The 13124-nt window shown below is 42.7% G+C and overlaps 1 protein-coding gene across 7 annotated transcripts in view; it reads left to right on the top strand.

The window, feature by feature from the left end:
* Positions 1 to 12409, top strand: part of nbeab (neurobeachin b) — a 213911-nt gene extending 201502 nt beyond the window's left edge. For 2 of the 7 annotated variants that reach the window (XM_085795996.1, XM_085795994.1), the window contains exons 48-56: positions 1678 to 1767; positions 2935 to 3112; positions 3937 to 4008; positions 4153 to 4308; positions 4972 to 5142; positions 7794 to 7895; positions 8175 to 8371; positions 8781 to 8932; positions 10528 to 12409. In XM_085795996.1, coding sequence (XP_085652122.1) covers positions 1678 to 1767; positions 2935 to 3112; positions 3937 to 4008; positions 4153 to 4308; positions 4972 to 5142; positions 7794 to 7895; positions 8175 to 8371; positions 8781 to 8932; positions 10528 to 10618 — 1209 coding nt within the window. In that variant the 3' untranslated portion in view covers positions 10619 to 12409. Of the gene's footprint in view, positions 1 to 1677; positions 1768 to 2919; positions 3140 to 3936; positions 4009 to 4152; positions 4309 to 4971; positions 5143 to 7793; positions 7896 to 8174; positions 8372 to 8780; positions 8933 to 10527 lie in introns of all 7 variants that reach the window. The other 5 variants (XM_085795995.1, XM_085795990.1, XM_085795997.1 and 2 more) reach the window with 3 other exon arrangements.
* Positions 12410 to 13124: the final 715 nt, after the last annotated feature.

Raw genomic sequence — 13124 nt, 5'->3', positions numbered from 1 at the left:
TGGCTTTGGCAATAAGTGTCACTTATCAGCCAAAAAGCAGTGCCTGAAGTGACTAATGAACTGCCTGTTAAGTGCTCTCCATCTCAGACTGAGATAGAGATAAGTTTCTGACATACCTCAGAGAGGATTAGTGTTGAAGCACCTGAGAGATATTGACATGTTTTGATCATCTAGTGGAGGAACATGTTCTTGAGTTAACCTTCAACGAGTCAGACCCCCCTACTCCCAACACACACACACACACAAACACAAACACATAGAGACAATTCCTCCTCCTCACACTCCGGAAATAATTGTTGGCTGTTAAAGTTGTCCAAGACTACCAAAATGGGACATGCAGCAGTGCAGTTACCCTGGTAATAGAATCATCACAAGAAATATGGTGATGTTTTCCACATGGCCCGCTCACTCTTTATGATCTTTGTATCAAATTTCTTTATTTGAACAGACATTGTGACCCTCACCCCAAACCTAACCTTAAATAGCCATAATGTCAGTTGCTTATTACTTGACGGACTGCGTTGTAAAGAAATACTGACTAACACTTAATGGTTGCCAAATGTGCTCAGCAACTCACATGAAACTTTCACTGCTGTGCGACAGACAGCGCTCAACCGTGTGGTCAGCGCCTTTTTTGGTGCTGTGTGGAAGATAGGAAGTGACCAGGGGGGTGTTGGGGGTGACTGTTTGGCTTGCAGGTGGCCTGTCCTAATTCAGTATCACCTCCAAACTTCCCGTGCCACATCCTCCACTGTGGCATGTGCTACCCAATGGGTCCTTTTGATAGTGAGTGGTGTGTACAGGCGGAGGAAAATGAGGGCCAGTCACCCAGGCAGTCAGAAGGGCGGGCGAAAGGCTGAGCGATGTATGTTCCATTGTGCACAGTGGCATTGACGGACGTCTACAAGCTCCCCTCTGATGGTGGAAGTGGCTCCAGTCACATCAATCACTCCCACCGTGGAGTGCCCCACTTTCAGTCAAGCTCAGCGGCTCTTGCTGCTTGTTTTTTCTTCTCTCTGACTGGAAGCAAAGGAGATCTTTTGTCTATTTAAATGCAAGTTATTTTCTATTAATAGTACATTTTTGATTCCTCTGTTGCAGTGTTGTTTTTCCCTAGAGAGTGATTTGTGCCGTTTTATTTATTTATCTGTTTTTTGCTTGAGCATCCACACTCATTGTTTATAACCCATAAATCAACCTTCATCAAGGTACCTTTACCCAAAATCACCATCGTCTGCTTGTGTGCCTCTGTTCCATACACATGTGTGTGTGCACACGTGCTTCTTGCCTTTGTTTCAAGCACAATAACATCTGAAAGCGGGCCGGCCTGCTGCAGTCCTAGCTGGATGTCACTCCAGGTTAACGTTTGTGCAGTGGGGGCCCCTGCGCCTGGAAATGGGAATGGTTAACTGAAGCATGTTAATAGGAAAAGGCTTGTCTCTTCCATACTAACACTTGGATGACTCTGCAGGCTGAGGGGGGAAGGGGGAGCACCAAGGCGGATTGGGAGTGCACCCCTTTCCCTTTACACACCCCCCCCTTCCTCAGAGGCACGGCTGAGTTAGGATTTGCTTGCATTGTCAAGTAACGCATTGACCCATCACTTTGATGCATATTGATTGTGACAGCCGCTCTCTCTCTCTCTCTCTCTCCTTCTCCCTGCTCTCTCTCCCGCAGGCCACAGAGGCACAGATCCAGAGCTTTGGACAGACGCCATCTCAGTTGCTTATTGAGCCACATCCTCCACGCAGCTCCGCCATGCACCTGGTGAGAGCAATGAGCATACTGGGAAAATTCTCTGCACCTCTGGTAGTAGTGCGTTTGAAGCAGTACTGTATGTGTGGACCTTTGTAAGCCTGGCTGGCGTGTGTTAGTGTGCCTTGTGTTTGTAGGTAAGCCTGAAATGATGTCCCTGATTTCCTTCAATCCCCTCTTTTATAACAAAAGATAAATATTTCAGAAGTCTGAACCTCATGTAGGTCAGACCCGCAATGTAACAACAAATTTGCAGAGCCAGTTGTCTGCACTGTTTTATGGCTGCTACTGCCTCCTAGCAGGGTAGTGTAAAGGGAAGAGTGCTCCCTACTGGCCTAGTAGCTCCCCTCTTCCTGCTGTAAGCTGCTCTTCCACTGTCTAATCCATGTAATAGCCAGCCTAGCCCTCATTATCCCCACATGGCTCTCTCTGTTTCTTTCTCGCTACACGAAAACTTTTTAAGGCAGATCCCTCTGAGACCTTTTAGTTCTTTTTTTTTTTTTTTTTACTTTTGCAACAGATGTGAACGTTTTCACACACTTCTGTCCACTTCTGTCAAAAGCCTCCACTGCTAAGAATGAGATGAGAGCCGAAGTCTTACAGTATTGTCAGTATTACTGTCTCCTCCGTTGCTTGTACTCGCACTACACATGTATGTAATTTAAGCCGTGACAGAAAGGGTTGAGTTGAATTTTATTGGGGAGAGAAGCACACTTTCAAAAGCAAAAACAAATGCAGTCTTTTTTTTAATGCTTCTTTGTGGACAAACCTGAATCTGTCTGATACATATGTATCATGTATGCACCATCCCATATGTACAGCCTACTCCATTCCAGTTTTCCATGTCTTACCCCTGTTTGACCAGTCCCTTGTCTTGACCGTATTGTCCGGAGGATGCGGTGCATGAACTCTCCTCTGTGTCTGAACCTACTTTTCCTTCAACCTCCACACTAATTACCTCTTTCCATTATTTTTCTCCCATCTTTTTTTACACCTCCTCTTTTCATCTGATCCATCCTTCATCTTATCCATCCATCCTATCCTGCCCTCCCCTTCCTCTTCCTGGTCTTCCTTCCTTCCTGTACCTGTGCTCCTCTCCCACCACCACGACCCCCACCTTCCATCGTCCTCCACACTCCGCCTTTTCTCTCTTCTACTCAATAGTGTTTCCTTCCACAGAGCCCTCTCATGTTCAAGGACCAGATGCAGCAGGACGTGATCATGGTTTTGAAGTTTCCATCCAACTCGCCTGTAACCCATGTGGCCGCCAACACCCTGCCACATCTCAACATACCGGCCGTGGTCACCGTCACCTGCAGCCGCGTATTTGCTGTCAACCGTTGGCACAACACGGTCGGTGAGTTGAGCTCACCTTACATGGCAGGTGATATGTTCAAACACACACACATGCCCTCGTTAAAAAAAAAAAGAAAAAAAAAAGAAGTGTGCCATGCCATATGTGATACCTACCACTTCATCACCATCACACACAAACGCCGCTCACTGCTCTTAATAGAGCTGTAGCCAGCCAACTACGCGAGAGGCTAGCACCTCCCAGGTAAGCTGACCATGAGTGTTTCCACATGTTCCTTTTCGGACATGTGTGAACAACATTACCCACAGAGCCCCTCCCTGAGAATCAGCCTCACCTCAGGGTCAGAGGGCCAAAGCAATGGTTACTACGAAATTAGGCCACAACTGCACCACATTCTCCTCACACGTCCCCATCTGTCACTGTAGAAACACACTGAGCTCAGGACCAAAGAGTCCGCACTGTGTGGCTGCTCCCACACTAATGAACACAGCTGCAGCACCCTTGCCATCCTGTCGGTAGAGGAGGGAAATGTGGTTTGGGTTTTCAGAATAATGAAGATAATAAGGCCTCCATATTTTCAGGCATGTTGCTGTTTCAAAACTGGCTCCAGATACTCGCTCGCATGGATAAAATGTCTCCATTCAGTTTGACAATCTGCAAAAAAAAAAAAACACAGCTCAGACAGATGGAAACCTTTCTGATGGACCTCCAAGACTTCCATCCCCTGGAAGAGATTATGAATTAACTTGGCTCTGAAAATGGAACAGGTGTGTGTGTGTGCGCGTGTGAGCGTGTGAGTGTGTGTCTGTCAGAAATAAAAATAGTCTCAATGATTCATTTCCTTATGCATCTGTGTGTGGATCCAGGTCTTCGAGGGGCACCAGGCTACTCTCTGGAGCAGGCTCATCACTTACCAATAGAGATGGATTCTCTGGTTGGTGAGTAAGCTTTGTTGCTTTACAAACGAACATCAGTCATCACTGACTTGTACATCTGTTTTAACTGGAGGGGCCTTAACTAATAACCCTAAAATTTGCTCAGTCATTGACACTTTTTTGGGGGGGGATATTTTTTTTCCCCAGCCAACAACACTGGAAGCAACAAGCGTCAGATCACAGACCTAGTGGACCAGAGCATCCAAATCACCACACAGTGTTTTGTGGTGACAGCTGACAACCGCTACATCCTGGTGTGTGGCTTCTGGGACAAGAGCTTTCGTGTGTACTCCTCTGAGACAGGTAGGTTACAGTGTAAACTCTATTTCCTATAGAGGTGTGCACTGATGTGTGGAGGACTCAGTGCTATGATGGGAATAATACAGCACTGTCGCTGCTCTCTCCTGACAAGCATTGTAGAAAAAGTATGACTATACTATCATACAGTGGAGCTCACAGATAAGTCAAAATTGTCTTTTTTTTCTCATTTCCTATCCATTGATAATAATTCGGTGGGTACAAGATACCTGCAAACACCATTTAACTCACTGATTCAAAATTTGTAGTTTAAAACTCCCACATTGTTTCCCAGGATTAAGACTGAATGGATCAGAAAAGGATGTGCTTATTTTTCATTTATTTTTGCTTTTATCGTGTGAGATCATCCCTTAATCCAATTTCAATGTTTTAAAATCATTTAAATAAAATAGAAATTCACTTTTTTGGATGAAAGTGGTGAACTCACTCCACACTAAAGACCATAACGGATCAGGGGGTTGTGAGTCGGTATTGTTTCATTTTAAAAACCAAAAAGGCTTGGAGCCATTGATCTAACTTGATATTATGTCTTGACTAACTCACAATAATTTCCTACTCTTAATAGGATTTTAAAACACCACCTGCAGTAGTTTTTAGTAGCAATTTATGACGGCACTGAAATGATTTATGTACTTTTGCCCTGTTTAGGAAAGCTGACCCAGATAGTTTTTGGACACTGGGATGTTGTGACATGTCTGGCCAGGTCAGAATCTTACATCGGAGGAGACTGTTACATCGTCTCTGGGTCGAGAGACGCAACCCTGCTGCTGTGGTACTGGAGCGGGCGGCACCATATTATCGGCGATAACCCCAATAATAGTGAGTAAACGCACATAAATGGTCCACACACACACAGGGTGCATCACACTCTAGACAGAGAAATCCTTTTACACTACAGTAGTACATCACCTTTAAAGTGATGTGAAGGAAAAACCTTAAAAAAAAGTGCATAAGTCCATTTGTTTTTCAAAAGTTACAGGAAAAAAGACATTCAGCCCTAGAGATCACATAAAATGAACAGGGAGGGAGAGGATCATTCATCAACACTGTAACTGGGATGTATTATTTTGATGTGTCTTCATTGTATTGAGCCGTGCTTCAATAGAGAAATCCAGATGTCTTGGCATTTAAAATACTAGACACCGGTGTGTGATTTCTGCTGCTCAGTTAATTTAGTTGCTGATTCTCACTGATTGTCTGTGTTCAAAACAATCCATCAGGGTAAAGGAGGCAGCCATTACACTGCTGTCGAGGCGAGGAGTGCCATATATGGTATGGAATGGAAAAACTGAAAGGAAGAGGTCGTGTTTTTAGTTTATTTCTGGATGACAATACTTTGTGTGTGCTCCAAGATCTTGTGTTTCCAATTGTCACAGATTCAAGGAGCTCCAGATTAGTTGCAAGTGTTCTCTAATTAACTTCACTGAGGCTCTGACAGTTAATTAAGAATTTCAGCTTGGTTGCCTCCAATTAGCAAGGGGCAATAGCACTTGTGTTACTGCAGCAGGAAAAGAGTATTCCCCTGATAGTCGCGCTGCTACAGCTTACAATGCATCTTCAATGGACAATAGGAAAAGAAGCCACATACCTCATCTCCAGAAACAAAAGACTGGTTGTATTTTCACTCAATCAAATCGCATCCAATCTTATAAATATCTCATTAATTTATCATGATGGCAGAAAATCATCAAATTTGGTTAAAGAATGCGCAGCACCAGAGATGTTGGAGCCTGGAGTGTGTTTGTGTGGGAACAGAGACAGTGCAGCGGAAAATGACTCAGAATCAGCTAAAAACTCCTGACTGCCCGTTTGCTTGACACAGCTTTATTCAAATCTCTGCAGCCAGCCAGTATCAGTCATGTTCAGATACAGAATAGAAAAGCATTTGCAGGGACCTACAGGGATAAACCCGCTACCACCTCTTCATATCTTCACTCCTGAAACCCACAAATTAATTTCTTAAAGGGCACAGGACACCAAAGACCTCTTTATTCTCTCACTTACTGGCTTATTAATTGAACAATCTTTTCCAGGAGTCCCATTCTGGTGATTTCATGCCTATTATATTTTCTATAATGCTGTTTGAAGGTTGTGTGAATATGTCGCAGCAGCCTGCTGGATCACTGCTCCCTCATCCCACAGATGTGGTGTGCCCAAGAAATTGATTTCACCCGTGCCCCAAAAGGCTGCACGTGTCTTAAATGTATAATAATTAAAATAACTTCCAGCTCAATCATGGCCCTGTCTCTCAGACTTGGCCCATCACACCAGTGCGAGGGGATATTTGCGCCGGGTAATTGTGGTGGCTGAATCCGGCTCGTCCCATGGGCTCAGAGAGAGGGTGGGGGGGTATGTGGTACAGGGTGATTGAATCTTTTGTCGAGTAGGTGAGCTGCACTAGGTCCCTTTTTCTCCCTGGGGGCTTTTTCTGACACTTGTCCTATTCAGCCCCCCTCAGCAGCGTGTGCTGGGACTGACAGCACTGGTCAGGTCCTAGTCTCTGAGGGACCAAGCTGCATCGATCACAGTCCAGCTAACTGACTGGACCGCTGCAGCTGCAGAGGCGATACGCCGAGCTGGAGGAGGAGATGATTGGGGGGAGGGGGATAAGAGAGGAGGAGAGAAGTGTGACACATCCACATCATCTATCAGGACGTTCCAGTCGCCGAGGTGGATGGAGAAACTTTCGCGGAATTGGCTGAACTTTCACATGTGGACACACAAACAGCCACGTGATACACAACTTCACATACTCAGCTGTCAGCTTCCAGTCACCATTACACACATTAACCATCACTATCATATATAATTGAATTAACAACCTACACAATTAAGAGAATTGTATAGGTAGTGTATAAATATACAGTATATATGTCTCCCCTCCCACACCCAAAATGATGGTTAAATGGTTAAATCCTAAAACATCTTTTTCCCTCTCTGTGCCTCTTTGTTGTTAATTACAGATCATTTTCACTGATTACATTTATTTTAACAATGTGTTCAATGGGTTTGACTCTACATAAATAAGCATGCCAAAATGATTAATTGAATAAAGGAAAGTAACCCTCCCTGTAGGATTCAGGAAAGCTGCGAGGGTTTACTGTTGGTGACTGGAGCACTTTAGAGAGCCTGCTGCTTTCATGTTGAAGCAGCGTTCTGGCAGTACACAGGGTCGGCTCCAGGTGTCGTGAAACTCCCCTCACTAACCTCTCCCCAGGCCATCATCAATCATGTGACACACAGGATGAAATCAAGTGGCTGGGCTGCCGTCACCGGGCATCCCTGCAATTTACATGACAATTCAAAGGGACCTCCTGGCAAGCAGATGTGTGACACAGTCGCTGTGCTTGTGTTCATATGATTTTGTTGCCTAATGACTGTTTGGTGGCATTTGGGTGATGTTTTCAGAGGCAGACAATATATCCCATCAATTAAACCAAAGTCATTTGTTTGTGTCTGTTATCTTATAGGTGACTACCCAGCCCCAAGAGCTGTTCTGACGGGTCATGACCAAGAAGTTGTTTGCGTGTCAGTCTGTGCAGAGCTGGGCCTGGTCATCAGCGGAGCCAAAGGTCAGTATGCTTCTTTGTTTGATGATACTGACATGGAGATTCTGACACAGTGACGTGGAAGACACTCCTTGAGCAGGTGTATTGGCCACATACTGTAGACAAAGAGGTTTTCAATTCACTGCCATTCAACAGCTTACAGAAAACGGTGGGACCACTCTGAGCATGTTCAGTAGCACTGCAGAAATTAGACTGGTTAATTTTATAGTCAGAATAACAGAGTTTGGTTTGTTCACTCTGTGTGTGTGTGTGTGTGTTTTTGTGTCTGCTTTGGTTTGACAGAGGGCCCGTGCCTGGTACACACTATCACAGGGGACCTGCTGCGGGCTCTGGAGGGGCCAGACAGCTATCAGTGCCCACGGCTTATCTCAGTGTCCAGTGAGGGCCACTGCATCATCTACTACGAGAGAGGCCGCTTCTGCAACTTCAGCATTAATGGAAAACTGCTGGCACAGATGGAGGTCAATGATTCCACCAGGGTAAGCCGGCCTTTTGACACCAGTCTACGAGATTTGGATGTATCTCAAATCAAACAGTGAAATAGTCACAGCTTCACTGTTTTTTTGGTGGGGTCTTCAGTTTGGATAAGATCATGGAAATCTGCAGTAGGACGTCTAATGATGGTTGCTTGAATGACAAAGTTTAAAAAAAAAAAAAGGTAAAAAGGCTGTGTGAGTGATGTATATTGTTTTAGTCTTTATTCTATTTTCATTCTCTTGTCTTTTTTATGAGTCCGTATCTGACTGTGCACCTTAAATTTCATTGTACACACATGTACAATGACAATAAAGTATCCTGAATCTTGAATCAAAATCTCATCAAAGGAGCAGGAAACAGAAGTAACGGTTCAGCTGGAGGTGACGTGTTGAATCTCTGTCCCTCTTGTAGGCCCTTCTCCTGAGCAGTGACGGACACAACCTGGTGACAGGCGGAGATAACGGCGTGGTGGAGGTGTGGCAGGCGTGTGACTTCAAACAGCTCTACATCTACCCAGGCTGTGACGCTGGTGTCCGAGCCATGGATCTATCCCATGATCAAAGGTCAGAGCAGGCAGTGGTACAGTAGTAGTGGTATTGTAGGCCAATGAGGGAGAGTATTAGTTCATATATAGAGACACATCTTGATGGAGGTTTCCCACACACCATATACATTTAAATGTGCTATTTTAATAGAGTCTCCAGAGAGGTGAAGCTGATATTATCTCATACTGGATAAGGCTGTATAGATAAAGAGAAGCAAACATGAAGAGCAACACAAATGTTTTATGATAGGAATGAGACAGTGCATGAATTTTGCCCTATTTAGGTCTTGATAATCATTGTGTGGGTTTGTGTGTTTACATACTTGACTGTGCTGAGTGTATGTATGCGTGGGCTTCAGTGTGAATCCCTGTATGCTTGTGAGCATGCACATCTAACTGTTCCCACATGTTTTCAGTGCTATACTTTATGTGTAGGCTGAGGGAAAAAGCCTTGTGTTGCTTGTGTTTCATGGTTGTCTGTGTAAATTTTAGTTAGAGGAGTATCCACCATCCTTTTTCCTTTAAATAGACTCCCCAGTTGCCATAGAGACAAAAAAATTACAGGGGTATCTTCTGCAAATGCATTTATTTTGGATAAATAGACAACAGCAAAACAGACATGCGCACTGCACGAGCCTCATGGTCAGGTCAGCAGCGTGTTTTTCCTCAATGTTTGTATTCTGAAAGATCGGTCAGGAGTCATGTAGTGGGTGCTCGGATGGCGGCAGAGAGGCGACAGTGTTTGCTCTGGGGCTATAAGCCTGACGTCATCATGTGACCCTGGCAGTCAAGAGAGGTTAGAAAGTCTGAACAGTGGAGCTGCACTTCACAGCCGCCGGCCAAATCCCCTCCAGCCCAAAACAGAGGCCCAGTTCTTAAACAATTAAACTAAACTGGACTCTGCACCATGACCCACAGCACGACCTGGTGAGGTAGACGGAGGATGATCAGGTACTGGGTGAAATTTGTTGACAGGTTTCCATTTGGTTAAATTCTAAACTGAGCAGGTAGTAAAAATATGAAATTAAGTACGACATGCTATCTAACATTTGTTCCACCATGGCTTAACAAATCACTTTAATGAAATATTTTAAGAACCTCTCGATTCAGTTACAGTCTCTGCCCTCAGTAGGTTGACATTAGGTAACACAAGTGAACCGTGCTGTGTAACACCATTTACAGAGGGACATTCTGCTGCAGCACTGTTCATTGTGCTTGAGCATTTAAGCCCTTGGGGTGTAGTAGTATAAGACGACCCTGTGAAATCAGCTGCTTTTCCTACATACCAGTCGGCCGTGGACACAAGGGCAAAGGGGTTTCAGAAAAACGCGAGGACTCAATGGGCTATTTGAGTTGTCAGAGAAACCTGGTAATTTACTGTCCCAACCCCTGATGACCTCCTGCACTTGTTTCATTCACCACAAAGAGCATTTTAGCTAAATGTTCATATGCATGGAAATTATCTTACTTTTATTTCCTAATATTATACATTTTACTTAGCTTATAATATAAGCTAAGTAAAATGATAATATTTTAACATAATATTATAATACTACATTGTGCTTGGATTTGGATTTAATATTATTTTCCCATGGTGTTTATTTTACTCTTTAGGACTTTGATCACAGGCATGGCCTCTGGCAGTATTGTGGCATTTAATATCGATTTCAACCGGTGGCACTACGAGCATCAAAACAGGTACTGAGGAGAGAGAGCCATGCAGCTGAGACCAAGTGTGGAGGGTTAAGAGGTGCACTTACCAAGCAGTGACCGAACAGAACTGCTGAGGAGCCAACGAGCAGATCCAGTGGACTGGAGATCATCAGCATGGTGTAGCTAATAAAGAGCAAGGGGTGCTCACACATGTCCATCTGGCCTGTTGTTGTTCAGGTGAACCATTTGTCTGGTGCCGAACAATCTGAACATTTTGTGTTTGTTTTCATGTCTGACCTGAGCACCAGCCGGAGCATTTCCACAACTGAGTCAAGTAAGTGTGCTGTTCTGAACAAGGAGAGACTGAGATTAATCTAAGTTAACACAATTACACAGTTATGTCTAAAACAGAGTTAACATAGCTTTCAAGTTCCTGTTCAAACTGTGGAAATGCAAAACAAAATGAATCCTCTGTTCGGAGCATTTATACAACATTTGTATGACAGATACATATCTCAACTGGAACACTTTTCTAGGGAAAAAAAATGCAGATGTAAATATGGACAGTGTGAAGTGTTTCTTCTCTGTAAAGGTTGAGATAAAGATCTAAATGCTGTTAGACTAGCCTCCATGTTAACAACATTTCAATCATGTGAACCATGTATAAATGTCCAAAATGTCAATCATTGCACTTCAGATATTAGTTGGTTAGTAATATACGTATTATGTCCTTTGTCTGCTCATTGTTATAAACAGTGGTCAAATGTATGTGTAAGACGTGAAAAGACAAAATGTTCATTGTTAATTTGTTGTGTTTAAATGTCTATATGGAAGAAAAGTCCAATTCAGTGTGAGCCTAAGTCCTTCGTGAAGTATTTGTTTTTGGTTATGTCAGCAGAGAGGAGAAATTGTGATATTTCCATACTTTAAAACAAGGACTATTTTGTTTATTAATGGCAAAGGAATTAAATTACTTACCATCAGATCTTAAAATGGTACAAGTGGGACATTTGTAACTACAGTTTTCAATTTTTTTTATTTTGTCGATTCAATTTCTTCCAAAAAACATGTCCAGACGATCGAGTAGTAGATTTGTTGGATAGTTTCTCACAACCGTTAATGTGTTTGTGGTAAAGCTGTGAGACATTTTGTAAAAAGGAAGTGTAATTTTTAAGACGTTCTATTGTTGGAACTGCAAACAATAATGCTGTAATACTCACTTCTATTTTTGTGCAAGATGTTTGCTCATTCATTTTAAATTTCATGACACAGGTCCATGCTGTAACACCATGCAATGGTAAGAACTATGACGACTTGGTTGCTGAAAGGGTCTAAGGACGGTTTTCAGTTGCGTGACAAGTGTTCCCAATGTGACTATGGTCTCTTAGTAATATGACAGCGAATGGGTCTGCATTTAATTGCTGAATGAGAAGTCGGTCGCTGTGAGCTGACAATTCAAAATGATCAAAAATATGCAATTGGTTTTGCGTTTGCGTTCTTATTTTCTGGCGATGCTACGAGACATCACCCACCCAGAGCTGAAGTTTTGCATGCTAAGAGCTAGAAGGCTTTGGGTTTCATTTGCTTTCCTGTGCAATCCTTTATTATGGAAAGTTTACATTTGTTTGCAAAAAAAAAAGAAGCATTTTGTTATTATGTTGGCATTACGCTGTGCATTTTGATTTCATGTAACATTTTAAGATATGTGATAATTTGTTTTTGCATATGTTTTGGAAGAGGTTGATATAATTGAAGCTTATGTGATTATATCAAAATTAATAATTCAACTACTATGTTTTTTTTGTTGTTTTGTTTTGTTTTTAATAAAACTGAATGAATATCAGTCTCAGGAGTATTTCTTATTGAGATTTCACTGCATAAACTGATCTGAATGACACATGCTTGTATTAATGCATTCCCATAATAGCATGTATGACTAAAGCTCGAATGAAGCTCTAAATGAGTAACTGAGGGTGGAACTCCAACTAGAGACCTACAGCACAGTCATTGTTTGGTTATACTGCCATCTGCTGTCTGGACGTGTTGCAGTAAAGAACAGTTATCCACTAACCCATGGAGATAAACTGCTGACCCAGATTAATTAATTAAATCCTTTTTATTTCCAGGTTAGGATTCTTTGCAGAGTACATTGTTGGAAGTTTGCTTTGAATGATGATGTTTTTTTTCCATAATGAACTGAAAAGTAGTGTGTAACCATTTTTCTCTCCTTATTCAGGCTTTATAATGTTCTTACAGTAATGGAATATGGATGGGTATAATACAGCATTCACATTCTCCATATGCTTCCACATTACAGTGACATTCCCAGTTGTCTTTGAATACCATTTTTTGTCAAACAGTATATAAAACATGACATGTTTTTTTCAGATGATGAAAAACATACACTGTCTTGAAAGCAAACACATTCCCCAAAAGTTGCTGTCACAACTTCCTTTTCTTGTGCTTTATGGTTCACTCAAAAACTTAGAAGCCCTTTAACAACAAAGTCAGAGGTGGGATCTTACGTTTCTGTTAAAATATGTATATACAAGTCTTAA

The sequence above is a fragment of the Trachurus japonicus genome, chromosome 13 (assembly GCF_045865225.1).
Source record: "Trachurus japonicus isolate A0001 chromosome 13, Traja_1.0".
Classification (NCBI taxonomy): domain Eukaryota; kingdom Metazoa; phylum Chordata; class Actinopteri; order Carangiformes; family Carangidae; genus Trachurus; species Trachurus japonicus.
This window is presented reverse-complemented; position numbering and strand designations above follow the sequence as displayed.